We start from the raw sequence: 16,914 nt of genomic DNA, 5'->3' as shown, positions 1-16,914 counted from the left end.
CTCTTAAATAGGTACATTTTATTATATGTAATTTACAAAATATATATATTTTTTTAAGTTTAAAAAATGAATTGGACTTATAATTTTTTAAAAATTCAAAACAATAGACATTTAATAAATACCTAAATATATTCCAATTGCTATATTGGGGGATGAGGATACCAAGATGAATACAGTTTTACAGACCATTATCTCTGTAACCTGGAGAAAATTATATTAAACAAGAGAGACAAAAATGAGTCAGAGATCCCCAGTCTTAATAAATGTGAAAAGGGCACTTCAGGCAGCAGGAGTGTCATGACAGCTATGCTTTAGAAAGATTCTCCATCAGCAATGGGAGGGAGAGACTGAACAGTTATTGGGCTGAGCTTAATAAGGTAATGTCGTTCAATATTGATTTTTAGCTAACAGTCTGTCGTTTCCCAGCTGGCTTAATATAGCGTTCTCCTTGCTAGGCTTCTGCCTCCAGCCTATCCTCTTTTAATTCATCCTTCACAAAACTACCAGGGACTTTTCTAAATTGCAAATCTGACTGGATCATATCTAGTTGACAAGCATCGCCAGGTCCAGCATTTACCAGTTGAAGTAATGCATGGGCCCAGGAAGTAGTGCCTGGGGTAATAAAGATGTGGCAGGAGTTGCCTTAGGGATGCCGCTGTTTGACTTGGATGCCGATGTCGTGCTGAATGTCTGCTAGTCTGCATGTGCATTAAGGCACTTAGCTTCCTTAATATGTGATCTTGAGTTATTTCTAACTCAAGCTTTCTAAGTATCAAATAAATCTTAGAAGCCGTTAAAAGGAAAAAAAAAGAGGATTGATAAGTTTGACTAATACCAGTTTTTAAAGTTCTGTGTTGTGGGGGAAAAAAAAAATCCGGTAAACATAGTATAAAAATAAGGGGGGGCTTTCCGAGGGGCTCAGTGGTAAAGAATCTGCCTGCAATGCAGGTGATGTGAATTTGATCCCTGGATTGGAAAGATCCCCTGGAGAAGAAGAAGGAAATGGCAACCCAGTCCAATATTCTTGCCTGGAAAATCCCATGGACAGAGGAGCTTGGCGGTCTACAGTCCATGGGGTCACAAAAGAGTTGGACACACACGACTTAGCAACTAAACAACAACACAAAAAGAAACAACAAATATCAAGCTATCCCAAACACTAGTTTCCATACATTACAAAGAGCACTTAAAATCAATAAGGAAAAGACAAATGACTCAGTAGAAAAATGGATAAAAGCTGTAAGTAGTGGGTTCATGGACAAAGCTTGTATACATCAAAAGATGCCTACTCTCATCAATAAAAATGCATGTTAAGCAGTTTTAAAATACTATCCTTATTGTATGACAGAGATTTTAAAATTTTGTGATGAAGCTAGCAAGGCTGTGGGGAAATTCTCTTATGCTTTTCTACATAAACTTTCTGTAGGGTAGTTGATGATACCTATCTGAACTTACAACTATATACTCCCTGCCTAAGCAGTTCCTCTTCAAAGACTCTATCCCACAGAAATATTTACTTAAAAGTATGGAAATATTCATTGTAAAATGTTCTTTGCAGCATTGTTCATAACAGGGAAAAGTTGTAACAGTTTAAACAGGGTAATTAATTATATTATTGTGCAACTTTAAAAAGAATGAAGTATGACTGTGTGGTGATGTGGAAAGATTTCCAAGATACTTTTACTTAAAAAAAAAGCAAATTGCAGTATTAGTGTATATTTTCAGTGTAATGTAATTCAATTCTTTGCTCTAAAGAAATAAAAAGATAGACATAAATATGTTTTAGAAGGTCTTTTTATCCATTTCTGAATGTAGTTTGACAGATGGATATTCCAAAGATGATCTGAAATTTTTAATTCAAAAATGTGTTGGATTTTATGGCCAGAGCAGAGCTTAGACTGAGTATTATCATTGTGATGTCTCTTGAGGCTGAGTGGTAAGCTGAAAGTTTCTTCTCTTTTACAAAGTTATCTGATCTAAGCTTAAGGAAGCTGGCCATTTTGGAACTTTTTGTGTGGCTTAGCAACAGTTGCTCCAAAAGAAGACTAGCCATGTAAAGCACTCAAGCAGTATGCTGGCTGTCTGAGCTGAAGCCTTGGAAGACAGAAGGTTTATACCAGTATTAGTGCTGGTTTCCTTTAACACAGAAACCCGGGGAAAGAATTATCTTTCTTTTCCTTTTCCTGACCTGTTAGACCTGCGAGCCATTTTAAGAGATGTAGAAGAGATTAATCTTTGAAAAAGGAAGAATTAAAACTGAATACTTCCTTTTGTTCAGAAGAACCCAAAATTATAATCAGCCTCTTCTAGTGTTAAAACCCAGTCTGTCGGTACAGGACATACAACCTTAGGGTTTGGCCTTCAGAGCACCATCCATGTACCAGGCACTGTTCTGGGTACTTTTCACATTTCAGTTCATTCACTCCTTAAAACAGTTCTCTCATTTGGTATTAATTTCATATTATAGAAGAGGAAAATGAAGCTTCAAATAATTTTCTCAATGTCATACAGTCAGGGCCCTAATAAAATCAGCCACAGTTGATGAATTGATTGCTAGCAACGTCCACCTCATATCTCAGATGTCTCTCTGTTACAGACACACACACATGTGCATGTATACCTGGAAGGATAAGAGAGCAGTCACAAAAAAAAAAAAAAGAGAGAGAGCAGTCACAGCTTCCTGGTCTTAGCTAAATAGAGATGCAGGGGAGTAAGGATGGGCTCCACAAACTGAAGTCAGGAATTGGGAATAGGCAGCTGTGCTACATGGTCAGAATCAGGGTGATAGTTAAAGCCACATGGAAGATAATGTGATAGACTGCCTAGAAAAGCCATGAGTCACATAGGAAAGCAGAGAAGAGATAAACAGATGAGGGACCATGTAGAGCCATGGGAGATAGGCAGGAACCTTGATTTCTTACTGTTCAGTTCATGTATCCATATGAACTTATCTATACTTGTTTTCTTATCCTTAGATGTGCTAGAGATTGTATGAGGTATCTTTTACTTAAACAACCAAATAAAACTAAGGTAAGAATTTATGGTTTACATAATCTTCTAACCAGAGCCGTTATATGGTAGCTCTGTACTGATATCTGAATATGTAGATGCTACCAAAATTAAACCAGGGTAGTCTTCTCTGGACTTCTTGGTTACAGTCATCTTGATCTCTGGGACTTCTTTGCTGTTGAGAAAGGGACAAAGTCCTAGCAGCACATTGACTTTTGTTGTTGTTGTTTCGTTCTGTTTTTTTGATGGTGATTTTCATTTATTTATTTATTTAGACTGCACTGGGTCTTCACTGCAGCACACGGGCTTTTTCTAGCTATGGAGCACGGGCTCTGAAGCCCATGGGCTTCAGTAGTAATGCTTAACCAGTATGCTTGCCTTCTTTCTTCTCTGACATTCTTAAATATCCATTAAAATTCACCTAGATATTACTCCTCTAGGAAGTTTTTTCTCAATTTTTTTCTCTTCACTTCCACTTAGAATAGGTACCCTTGCTTTGTGCTACCATAGTAGTCTGTGCTTCTCTCCATTAGGCATGAAATCATTCTCTCTTCTGATCTTGTATAATCTTCAGTTATCACATGCATCCTATTAAATTGGATTTGCATGTCTTTTTTTTCTACTTTTTAAACTCCTTGAAGACAGAAACCAATTCTGATTCATCTTGTGACACATAGTAGATGCTCCATAAATAAAAAGGCAGCCAGATCGTCAACTTCATACTGAAACCTCTAAGTGCTGTTTCAGGGGGCCTCCGAGAAGCTCTAGTCCTTAATGTCTCAGCATAGAAAGAATTCAACAAGATTCAAAGTGATACATAAGAAGTGATTTGTTAGTAGGATGCTTTTGAGGCTTACAGGCTGGTGGGCAAGGGGGCCGAGAACTTAGTGGGCTACAGTTTTATAATCGAAGAAAAATTAGGGAAGAGCAAAAAACCACCTCTTCCTCATTCTTTTTATAATCTTTTTTTTAATTGGAGGATAATCGCTTTATAATATTGTATTGGTTTCTGCCATACATCAACCTGAATCAGCCATAGGTTTACACACATCCCCTCTCTCTTTATTTTTTTTAATTTATTTTTAATTAAAGGATAATTGCTTTACAATATTGTGTTGGTTTCTGCTGTACATCAGCATCAATCAGCCATAGATATATACACGTCCCCTCTCTCTTAAACCTCCCTTCTGCCTCCCATCCCATCTCACCTGTCTAGGTTTTCACAGAGCATGAAGTTTGAACTCCCTGTGTCATACAGCAGTTCCCACTGGCTATCCATTTTACATATGGTAAAGTATGTTTTTACCAGGACTTCCCTGGTGGCTCAGATGGTAAAGCATCTGCCTATAATGCAGGAGACCCGGGTTCAATCCCTGGGTCGGGAAGATCTCTTGGAGAAGGAAATGGCAGCCCACTGCAGCATTCTTGCCTGGAAAATCCCATGGACAGAGGAGCCTAGGGGGGCTACAGTCCATGGGGTCGCAGAGTTGGACACGACTCAGCAACTTCACTTTCACTTCACTAAAGTTTGTTTCAGTGCTACTCTCCCAATTCATCTTACCCTGTCCTTCCCCAGCTGTGTCCACAAGTTTGTTCCGTGTGTCTGCATCTCCATTGGTGCTCTGCAAACAGGTTCATCAGTACCATCCTTCTAGATTCCATATATATGCATTAATATACAATATTTGCTTTTCTCTTTCTGACTTACTTTGTTTAATAGTCTCTAGGTTCATCCACCTCATTATTCCTCATTCTTGAGTAGATGTCACATTTCCATCATTAGCTCCTCCTCCAAGTTGGGCAGGGGAGTTTTCTTGTCCCTACTTGGTCAAGCCAGGACTGTTATGGCACTCTGGAAAAATTATTTCAGGTCTTAGTACAATGAGGATCTTTCACTTTGAAATGTCACCTTTCTATGAAGTATTGTTTTTTATGTGTGCAGAGAGCATGTCCTAAATTTTACTGAGCTCACTGGGCAGGATGTGGGTCTCATGCCATGATTCTTCAGTGTGGTATGTCTCATGCTTCTGTTCCATGGTTTTGTTGCAAAGTGGGCTTGCTTGGTTTTGTAGTTAGGCAGACCTGCTTTCATCACTTACACTCGTCTACTGGGATTAACTATTTAATTACCAACTTTGTCCCTTTACTCTGTCCCTTTCAATATGAAGGCATGGATTTACTTGTTTTATTTGACTGTTACATCCCTACAGTCTAAAATATGTCTGACACATTTGGGGTACTCAGTGAATAAATTCAAAGGAATAAAAGATTCATTGACTTGCCCTAAAGATGATGCTGTGAAAGTGCTGCACTCAGTATGCCAGCAAATTTGGAAAACTCAGCAGTGGCCACAGGACTGGAAAAGGTCAGTTTTCATTCCAATCCCAAAGAAAGGCAATGCCAAAGAATGCTCAAACTACTGCACAATTGTACTCATCTCACACGCTAGTAAAGTAATGCTCAAAATTCTCCAAGCCAGGCTTCAGCAATACGTGAACCGTGAACTTCCAGATGTTCAAGCTGGTTTTAGAAAAGGCAGAGGAACCAGAGATCAAATTGCCAATGTCTGCTGGATCATGGAAAAAGCAAGAGAGTTCCAAAAAAACATCTATTTTTGCCTTATTGTCTATGCCAAAGCCTTTGACTGTATGGATTACAATACACTGTGGAAAATTCTGAAAGAGATGGGAATACCAGACCACCTGACCTGCCTCTTCAGAAACCTATATGCAGGTCAGGAAGCAGCAGTTAAAACTGGACATGGAACAACAGACTGGTTCCAAATAGGAAAAGGAGTACGTCAAGGCTGTATATTGTCACCCTGCTTATTTAACTTCTATGCAGAGTACATCATGAGAAACACTGGGCTAGAAGAAGCACAAGCTGGAATCAAGATTGCCGAGAGAAATATCAGTAACCTCAGATATGCAGATGACACCACCATTATGGCAGAAAGTGAAGAGGAACTAAAACGCCTCTTGATGAAAGTGAAAGTGGAGAGTGAAAAAGTTGGCTTAAAGCTCAACATTCAGAAAACTAAGATCATGGCATCTGGTCCCATCACTTCATGGGAAATGGATGGGGAATCAGTGGAAACGGTGTCAGACTTTATTTTGGGGGGCTCCAAAATCACTGCAGATGGTGACTGCAGCCATGAAATGAAAAGATGCTTACTCCTTGGAAGAAAAGTTATGACCAACCTAGGTAGCATATTCAAAAGCAGAGACATTACTTTGCCAACAAAGGTCCATCTAGTCAAGGCTATGGTTTTTCCAGTGGTCATGTATGGATGTGAGAGTTGGACTGTGAAGAAAGCTGAGCGCCGAAGAATTGATGCTTTTGAACTGTGGTGTTGGAGAAGACTCTTGAGAGTCCTTGGACTGCAAGGAGATCCAACCAGTCCACTCTGAAGGAGATCAGCCCTGGGATTTCTTTGGAAGGAATGATGCTGAAGCTGAAACTCCAGTACTTTGGCCACTTCATGCGAAGAGTTGACTCATTGGAAAAGACTCTGATGCTGGGAGGGGTTGGGGGCAGGAGGAGAAGGGGACGACAGAGGATGAGATGGCTGGATGGCATCACTGACTCGATGGATGCGAGTCTGAGTGAACTCCGGGAGTTGGTGATGGACAGGGAGGGAGGCCTGGCATGCTGCGATTCATGGGGTCGCAAAGAGTCAGACACGACTGAGCGACTGAACTGAACTGAAGCCTAAGCAGTCTTGCCAGGCTTGCTAGGATCTGAATATCTTTGTCTTTCTCAAGACATATGCACCAGCATCAAAAATTTATTCTTATAGGAGCTTTCAATATTTTGTTAAAAAGAGGAAAAAAATATCTCAGAATATTATATACCAAATACTTGGTTCTAAAGTCAATACCTTTTAATCTAAAACAATTTCCTGTTTACTATTCCAGATTATATCTATTTTCTTTGATCAGCAAGAAAGAAAAAAAGCCTGAAAACAAAGCATAGGGTTAACTCAGCAATCATGTTTTCTTTCCAGTTACAGCTCTGCTGAGACAAGAGGCAAGAAATCCAAACCTTTAGTGTTCTTCTGCAGTCTTGAGTTGCAGGCCTTATAAAAGTAGGTTTTCTGTTCTGCCTCTTTGCTAACTACTGTTTTTTAAGGACTGACTTGAAGTGGAAGACAGAGGATTTTAAGTCTCTTTAAATTTGCTTACAGAAACAGAACAGGCAGAATGTAAAATTAGCCAATTTTTTCCCTTTGCCAAGGACATAATTTTTAGGCTTTCCCTAAAAAAAAACTTAGAGATATAACAAAGACCTGATCCCAGATCAGGGCAAAATGCTAAAAATAATAGATTTAAGCAGAACTAGTATCATGTGTTTTTTTTCAGATGTTACATTTTTAATGCTAGTAATATTAATAATACAGAAATATATGTAGAGTTCATTACATTTCCAGATCAGGAAAGTTCTTCTTTCTATCTCCAAAGATCAGAAGAAGAAATTATTGCCAGCTGTCTGGCTTAGAGGCATTACACTCAGTCATTCACATATCCACTCATTCATCTATTCAAATAAATATTTATTTAGCACTGACTATGTGTTTATTGGAGAAGGCAATGGCACCCCACTCCAGTACTCTTGCCTGGAAAATCCCATGGACGAAGCAGCCTGGTGGGCTGCAGTCCATGGGGTCACTAAGTCGGACATGACTGAGCAACTTCACTTTGACTTCACTTTCATGCATTGGAGAAGGAAATGGCAACCCACTCCAGTGTTCTTGCCTGGAGAATCCCAGGGACAAGGGAGCCTGGTGGGCTGCCGTCTATGGGGTCTCACAGAGTCGGACACGACTGAAGTGACTTAGCTGCAGCAGCAGCAGCACATGTTTATTGGTATAGAGACAATCAGCAGAAAAGTTTCAACCCTGTAGAAAGTGCTGTGGTTGCAGAAAACACAGGATACTGATTAGAATGGTGTAGTGGAAAGAGTCCTGGGCTTTGAGGTAGATATAGAATAAGTTTCCACTCTACCAGTTATAAAAGCTGTGTTGACCTAATCAAAATAACTAACCTTTCTAAGCCTTGATATCCTCACTTATGAAATGACGATGATAATACCTACCATGAGGGTTGCTATAAGAATATGAGATAATATATATTAATTTCCTAGCATGAAACTCACACTTGATATTGATTCAAAAATAATACAAATAATTGTCTTTGCTATGACAGTACAGAAACCTACACGTGTTACAAAAGGCTTCCAAGTAGAGATAATATTTGAGAGCGGTTTTATAGCTCAGTAAATTTTCACAAAGTGAACACCCCCTTGTAACTACTATTTAGATAAAAAAGTAGAATATTAACCCAGTTTCCAGAAGCTCCCTTTAAGCAACTATCCCCTGCACACAAAAGTAACTGTTATCTTGAGTGTTAAATAAATTTAAGAAGATCAGATCAGATTTGTACTTCAAAAAAATCACTGTGCCTGCAACACAGAGGGTGGATTGAAGGAAGAAGAGACATGATCAGATTGTGCTTTAGAAAGGATATTCTGTATATAATACAAAGGATAGATTTTATGCGGTAAGACTAGAGGAAAAGAAACTGATTGAAAGCAGCTGAAGGAGTCCAGGCAAATAATGACAGTGGCTTAGACTAGACAGTAGCAGTAGAGATGCAGCAAGTTCATAGTTTTGAAAGAGATTTAGGAGATAAAATCAGCAGTGTTTGGTGACTGGTTGTATGTGAGGAGTGGAGGAAGGAAGAGTCAAGATGATAACCATGTTGCTAGCTTGGATGACTAAATGAATCTCCATATCACTAAGCAAAGTAATCAGTGTTTGTGGGGGGTAGGAGAAGGGTTGGAAGAAAGATGATGGATTCAGTTTTAGACTTTGTGTTTAAGGTATTGTGGGTCACCTAAATGACAGGGTCCATCAGGCTGTTGAAAATGTGAGACTAAAAAGAAGAGAGAACTTGGCTATAGGTTTACATTTAGGAATGAGTAGCAAAGAAGTCACCAAGTGATCTATCTAAGGGAGACGAATAGCATGAGAAAAATACAGGCAAAAAGGAAAATCCTGAGAAACACCAAATATTTTAGAGGAAACAAAGAAAGAGGTATCAAAAATAGAAACAGATCAAGAAGGTGATACCACAGGAAGTGAGGAACGAATGGCCTATGACAGTGAAATTTGGAAGATTCAGAAAATATTTTAAAAATTCTACCTATAGGGGACTTACTGGGCAGTCCAGTGGTTAAGAGTCTATGCTTCCACTGCAAGGGCATGGGTTCAATCCCTGGTCCAGGAGCTGAGATCCTGCCTGCCCTGCAGCAAGGAAGGAAAAAAAAAAAATGCTATGCATAACTCTACTCATGCTTCCCTGGTAGCTCAGGTGGTAAAGAATCCACCTGCAGTGCAGGAGACCCAGGTTCAATCCCTAGGTTGGGAAGATTGCTTGGACCCACTCCAGTATTCTTGCCTGGAAAATCCCATGGACAGAGGAGACTGGTGGGCTACAGTTCATGGGGTCACAAAGAGTCGGACACAACTGAGCAACTTAACACTCATAATTCTACTACTTTGAGATAGTTGCTAACTTTTTTTTTTTTGGCCAAGTCCTGTGGCATGAGAAATCTTAGTTCCCTGACCAGGGATTGAGGTCCCTTGAACATTTTAATGTATTTCTTTCCATCATTTTATTTATTTTTATATATACATATACACACTTGAGATTGTGCTGTATAAATAACTGCCTTCTGCTTTCTTTGTTCAGTATTTTTTCACAAGCATTTTCCTGTGTCATTAAAAAATTGTTTACTGAGTTTTGCCTATATGCTCTTCTATTACATATGTTTTATTGCTTTTCTATTGTTGACTATTTGGTGGTTCTCTATTTTTATAAATAACATTGAGTTGTTTTTTAATAACTAATAACTTACTATTTTATAAATAATGTTATTTTTATAAATAACATTAAATAATATCTTTTTGTTCAAAGATGTATTATTATCTGATTATTTTATTTTTCCAGCATATATTTATTGAGCACAGATACATAGAATTATAAAATAAAATAATATGAATATCTTCAAAACCTTTGTTATATATTGCCAATTTTTAGAAAATAATATTTTTATATAATTTTAAACATTTTAATCTATTATCTATGAAGAATATTAATCTTTTGTTCTATTTGTAAAAATAATTTTGGCTTATTTTGTGGAGTTGCTTGTTTGCAGCTAGTAGTCAAATCTTTTGTTCTCCTCTGTGATTTTTTTATTTCTTAGGAGCTTATGACATGAGGCAGGTGTTTCTGGGAAAACTATCTAAGAGGGAAGGGAGAGGGGATTTCACTGGTAGTCCAGTGGCTAAAGACCCTGTGCTCTCAATGCAGGGGCCCAGGGTTCTATCCCTGTTCAGGAAACTAGATCCCACATGCCACAACTAAGGCCCAGCACACCCAAATAAATAAATATGAAATTTAAAAAAAAAAAAAGGAAAAGGAGAAAGTGAGGTTGCCAAGGCCCAGGGCAGTGGATCTAGCTGCCAGCCTTCAGCCCCAATGGATGTTCACAATGAATGGTTCATGGTGGCATTTCCCACTTCTTGGTATAGCTTTAAGCTACTTTTAGTTTGACTAGGAAGCAGGAAGTATAATTTTGTCCTCCATCATGATGCTAAGCCAACTGCATTATGAGAATCGACCTGATTGCTGAGCGTCTGCAGAGGCAGGTGGGACCTGGCAGGAATGCTTCAGGTCCTCTCCTCACATCCTTATCTGATCTCCTTAAAGGGTTCTGCCTAAAGAGGCTATGTGCCAAGGCTTGTTTGCTTGCCTCTTGCAGGGACAGTTCTGTTTGACCTATAATGTAAACATCATAGCTCTGAAATCCCCCAGCTGTCCATGCTTTGTCATTTCTTCAAAGGGAACTGACTTGTTTTCCACCCGAGTGGGGCCAAGGAACGTTTGCTACCCACACTGGCTTGGAGTATTAAAAGGGGAGAAAAATGCTAAGAATAAGTGTTGTTTCATTCTTCGTATTCATATGGAAATTTTTAATCTTCATCAAAAGATCAGAAGAAAAATCACATTGAAATTCAATACAAGAGCTTCCAGCTTACACAGAATTTTTCAAAGGTGTTTGGCTTGATCCTTTAAAAATGACAAAAACCATGAACTGTGTAGCTCCAGGGTTTGTAATTTTGCTTACCCTCCTCAGCCTCCGCCTCTGTCTTGCCTTCCTACCTACACTCCATCTATGTGGTCCTGTGTCAGCCTGCAGAACTTCTTTGAATGGGGGCTGGGAGAGGGGATAGGAAGTATGAAGCATCAGTCAGATTAACTGGGCTCTCATACATTAACCCCTCTCTCAGGCCATGTTATCTCATCTTTCAGAGTCTTAAAACTGGTCTCTTTTCATTCTCCTATTCCAAGCCTATTTTCACTGCTACCAGAATCACCGCATTAAGAAATAAAACTCATCATGTCACTTTCCTGCTTAAAAACTACCTCTGGCTTGTCTCAGTCCAAACTTTCTAGACTGCCACAGAAGGCTTTCATGATCTGGCTCCATTGCCTCCTTAAGCAGCTTCATCTCCTTCTACTCTTTTCCTTAAATCCATACTCAGGTTACTGTCCACTAGATTATGAATTTTTTGAAGTCAGAAACAGTGTATTTCCAAGGTCTAGCAAAGTCACAGCATATTACTAGTCTTGTTAAATTCTAAGGTAATTAATCAGTGATTTAAAATTCTAAAAGGTGCACAGTGTGAGAAAGAAAATTAAAAATCATATGGTAGTCTTGCAGTTCCTTTGCTAAGTATAAATTAGAAGCATACTCACTGTACTAAGGATCAGGTCCTTCTTCCCCATTACAGATTCCTAGTCATTTAAACCAAACATCCTGGTTCAGCACCCATGGGGAAGCACCATGCCTCCTGGGACCCAGAGGGGCCAAATGGAAGAGTTCCAAACCTCTTAGCCAGGGTAGCTTACTGCTTGTATCTGAGTGATACAAAATAGTATAGGAAATTTCTTGCCTTCTGAAAGTTTTTCTGCGTATTGATCTTTGGTCTGATTTTCTTTCTGTAAGTGCTGTCCTAGACTGATCTGATTTCATGAAAGTAAATTGAAGTTGATTTTGTTGTGAAAATTCTTTGGTAGCCTTGGTAAATGAGTACAACTGTTATTAACATGAGAGAGCCCACTCTTCAGTAGAATGGAGGCTGAAATCTATGTGGGAAATATTGAATGGATTAGGATGGATTAGTCATTAAAATGGATTTTAAATTTCTAGAGTCCGGAATCAAACCAAGAGAGTAGTAGAATCTGTAAGAGTAGAATCTAGGAGAAAACAAAAGACAAGAAACATAAAGAATGGTTTAAATTATAAAATTTGATAATTTGCATAAAGAATAGAAAAATCACCCATAATTCTACTACTGTAAGAGAGTATAGAGTAGAAATTGTATAAATGGTTTTTGAATAGTGTTATTCAACTTGTTAGTATCACAAAAATTTTTAATATTTATTTATTCGCTGCACTGGGGCTTTGTTGCTGCACACAGGCTTTCTGTAGTTGTGGCAAGTAGGGGCTATTATCTAGTTGCAGTGCATGGGCTTCTCATTGCAGTAGCTTCTCTTGTGGAGCACAGGCCCTAGAGCATGCGGGCTTCAGTACTTGTGGCATGTGGGCTCAGTAGTTGTGGCGCACAGGCTTAGTTGCTCTGTGGCATGTGGAATCCTCCTGGACCAGGGATCGAACTTGTGTCCCCTGTATTGACAGGTGGATTCTTAACCCCTGGACCACCAGGGGAGTCCTCGGTTCAGTTCAGTTCAGTCACTCAGTTGTCTCTGACTCTTTGTGACCCCGTAAATCACAGCACACCAGGCCTCCCTGTCCATCACCAACTCCCAGGGTTTACTCAAACTCATGTCCATCAAGTCAGTGATGCCATCCAGCCATCTTATCTTCTGTCATCCCCTTCTCCTCCTGCCCCCAATCCCTCCCAGCATCAAGGTCTTTTCCAATGAGTCAACTCTTCACATGAGGTGGCCAAAGTATTGGAGTTTCAGCTTTAGCATCAGTCCTTCCAATGAACACTCAGGACTGATCTCCTTTAGAATGGACTGGTTAGATCTCCTTGCAGTCCAAGGGACTCTCAAGAGCCTTCTCCAACACCACAGTTCAAAAGCATCAATAGTCCTAGTATCAGATAAATTTTTAATCCATTACTATAACAGAGCAAAAGAGGAGAAAATATAATAAGCTCCCTGGATGCAAAAAGAGAAAATTCAATACCCATTCTTTGATGAAAGCTTTTAGCAAAGTTAGGAATAAGAAAGATCTTCCTTAACTGGATAAAGGGTATCTACAAAACCAATAACATGTGCCAAGTATTAGCTATAAAGTACAAAGCCCAATGTCTACACATAGAGGACAATCAAATAGTGGCTTTGGTGATAAAAATTATAACAATCATTAGTCTAAATGATAAAAAAGAAAAATTCCCTTTAAAATCAAGAATAAGTAAGGATGAACTGCTGTTAGTGCTTCTGTTCAGCATTAGTGTATTGAAAGTCTTAGCCAATACGGTAAGATAATGAAAAATACGAATTAGCAAGGAAGAAGAAAAATTGTTCACATAGTTGGTATGATTGTCAGAATCTACAAATAAATTATTAATATTAAGATTGTTTATCAAGGCAATTGGCCCCAAGGTTGAAATATAGTAAAATGAGATTCTGTTAACCAATAAGAAGAAAATAATTATTGAAAAGACACCATCTATAATACTAATCCCTCCAAAATTAAGATACTCTGATTAATCTAATGGAAAATACAAAGCCTTTGTAGAAAAAAATTTTAATATTTTGAAACAACTTTTTTTTCAAAAGGCCAGAGCATTCTGCTTTCTCATGAGTTATTGTCAGTTAATAGTCAAGACACGATGTTGACATATGCACACACATACAAACTTTCAGGCACATACTTTGTAAACAGGAATTGTAAGAGACGGTTCTCTGCATAGATCAGGGGACGGGCATCTCAGATTCAACACACTGCTCGTCCAGCTCCAGCCTGAACTGAGAAAACTTAGATCCTCTGCTTCTCCAGAACTGCCAAGCCCTTGCCATTTCTGATCTCTGTCGGTCCCAAGGTGGCATGACAGGAAGGAATTTGGCTTTTCCTTAGATGCACAGTTTTTTATTCTAATTGAATCCAGACCATCAGATTTCTGATATTTGGGTACTCTTTCTTCCTAGGTCAATCACTTCCATCCGGAGTGAACTGATTCCATACCTAGTAAGAAAGCAGTTCTCCTCAGCTTCATCACAACAAGGACAAGAAGAAAAAGAAGAAGATCTAAAGAAAAAGGAGCTGAAATCCTTAGGTCAGTGCTTGAGTTGGTGCAGTAAGGTACAGGTAGTGACACTTGTGGAAAGAGTGGCTGGACAATTTAGCCCAGCCCAAGATGCTTATCTCAAGGCATCAGGTTCTCATCTAGCCAACAGGCAGGCCAGGTTAGCTTACACCACTCCCTGAGCTCTGGGCAGGCTTACTCAAGCCAATTCTCGTCCCTGTGCTCTTCAGGGACAGGCTGACCATGCCTCAGGCCTGTTCTCTGGTTAACAGGCCTGGTTTGGCCATGTTCGTCTCTAGACCTTTTTGACTTTGTGCTCTGCCCACCATTTCTCAGTTCTTCTGTTCTCTGACTCTGGGAAGCCCCACTCCTGACTAAACTCAGCCTCTCCTATCAAGGGAGGAAAGGTGAAGGGCTGTATAATGACAGTCCAACCAGAGCCAACAGACTTTCTCCTTTCAAGGATGTAGGGATGAGGTCAGTCTTTGCTCTCATATCCTTGCCTAGTCCCTGGCCCAGTCCTGGACTCATAGTAGATGTTCTCAAAAATGTATTTATCAAAGGAATAAATGGAGACAGTATAGCATGATGGTTAAGATATCAGGGCTTAGCATCTCAGACCTGCGTTTGAAATCTGACTCTACCTTTTATTAGTTCTGTGACCTAAGGCAGACTTTTCAGTCTTTTGAGCCCCCATTTTCTTAATCATAAAAGATTTCAAATGACTGTTGTAGGAGTTGAAAAACTGGGGCCCAGGTCCTGTGTTGTTTCTCTCACAGCACAACTACCAGATGTGCTAATAGAGGCTAGCAGCACAAAGCCAATAGGGGTAGGCACTAAAGCCTGGACAGTCACTTGTGTTTCTCCATGGTATACAGAGTCTGTTTTATCTTCCCCAGTAGTGCTTGATCATCAGTCAAACTTGCTTACAGGACCTTTTTTAAAAACATTTTTGTGTCATAATATTTCAAATGTACATGAAAGCACATTGCCTCTTTTAATCTTTGACTTAGTCTTTCAGGTTTTAGTGGGATTTCCCCAGGGTCCATGCTGCATGGTTGAGTTGCAGGGGAAGAGATTTGAGCTGTACCCTCCTTCAAAACTTGACTGAGTCTATATCCTTTCTGTTACCTGTCTCATGTACTTGCTTGTTTTTGGTTCTGAAGATATTTACAGTTTTATAAAAGAAGCCAATACACTGACCCTTGCTCCCTATGATGCCTGCTGGAACGCCTGTCTAGGAGACAGCTGGGAAGGTTTGTCCAGATCACAAGTGCGCTGCTATGTCCACATCATGAAAGAGGGGCTCTGCTCTCGAGTAAGCACCCTAGGACTCTACATGGAAGCCAACAGACAGGTGAGAGGATGAGTTCAGAAGAGAAATCATGGGGATTCGTCTCCCAGGAACAGACCGGAGCCTTTTGTCTTATTTCTTCATTAGGTGCACAGTAACTTGTACAGAATCCCACATTCCTAAGGTTGAGCAAGACCTGGTGTGTCAGGAGACACCATAGGGGTACCCAAGTACAGCAAAAGGGGAAGTGAGGGGCATCGTGCAGAGGCAGAGCTGCTGTGGCTCCAAAGAAAGGCCGAGATCTCCAGGAAGGCTTCACTTCTGGCCTCTGGGTTCAACAGATTTCTCCTATTCTGCTCAGCATGGGGATATCCATAGCACTTCATAAACAAGCAGATAAATACTGTGTAACCAGGCACGCAGGGGAGGTAACCAGGCACACAGGGGAGGCTTTCCTTAGAAGGTGAAGGAGCAGAGTATAGAGTACCCAGATGACAAAGCATCAAGGAAGGAATGCCTATGTGAGAGAAATCTGGAGAACGGCATTAGAGCATGCAGAGTCTTGCTAACCCATCCTTTTAACCCTGAGGTTTGTGAAGTATGGAGAATTAGTAGCTTCTATTGAAGGGGAAGCAGTGCCCTTAAGGCCCGCCAGGTTTTATTTAAGGCAAGGGTGAAGAGGGGGAACAATGAGGAGGCAGCTTGTATGCAAGAGCTCTTTATTGTGTGCCAGGGACAGGAGGAGGGGAAAACTGGAATTGGAATTGAATCCCTGAAGAAAATCTGACTCAAGAATCTTTAGGACCCACACCATGTGGTAGTAACAGTCTCAGACCCAGACCTCAAGCTAGCCTCAAACCGGATTGGTTATAGTCAACGGAATCCAAGCCACAGGGTTTATGAGAAGTCCAAGCTAGTCCCATGTTTACCCAAGGCAGTCCTGGGGAAAGTTGCCCCTGTGTAGCATTAGAGGTATATAAAAGGCTTCCTTAATTTGACTTTTAGTTCTCCTTATTCAGTTCTATGACTAGAGTCTGTCTGGCTAGTCTGAAAGCAAGTTGATGGATAGCCTAAGGCCAGAGAAGTATCCTCTGGCGTGTCAGCGGGGGCTGTGCGTCAGACAGGCCTGAATGGCATTGGCTGAAGTATAACAGAGGAGATCCCAGGCATAGGGACAGAGGGATTAGCCTTCATATCACCAATATAGCCAGTCTGGCCAGGCCTCCCTCAGTTAGAGTGTCTGCCACACACAGTGCTCTGACCAGCA

At 40.1% G+C, this 16,914-nt stretch overlaps 1 protein-coding gene across 2 annotated transcripts in view; it reads left to right on the top strand.

Annotated features, from left to right (window-relative positions):
- The window catches only part of EIF2B3 (eukaryotic translation initiation factor 2B subunit gamma), a 120,710-nt gene that overhangs the window by 79,450 nt on the left and 24,346 nt on the right, over positions 1–16,914 (top strand). For both annotated transcript variants that reach the window (XM_018043491.1, XM_005678550.3), the window contains 2 exons: positions 14,256–14,383; positions 15,520–15,710. In XM_018043491.1, coding sequence (XP_017898980.1) covers positions 14,256–14,383; positions 15,520–15,710 — 319 coding nt within the window. The remainder of the gene's footprint in view (positions 1–14,255; positions 14,384–15,519; positions 15,711–16,914) is intronic.

Source organism: Capra hircus, chromosome 3, assembly GCF_001704415.2.
Source record: "Capra hircus breed San Clemente chromosome 3, ASM170441v1, whole genome shotgun sequence".
Lineage (NCBI taxonomy): Eukaryota > Metazoa > Chordata > Mammalia > Artiodactyla > Bovidae > Capra > Capra hircus.
Note: the sequence above shows the minus strand (reverse complement) of the source record. Positions and strands in the feature narration are given on the sequence as shown.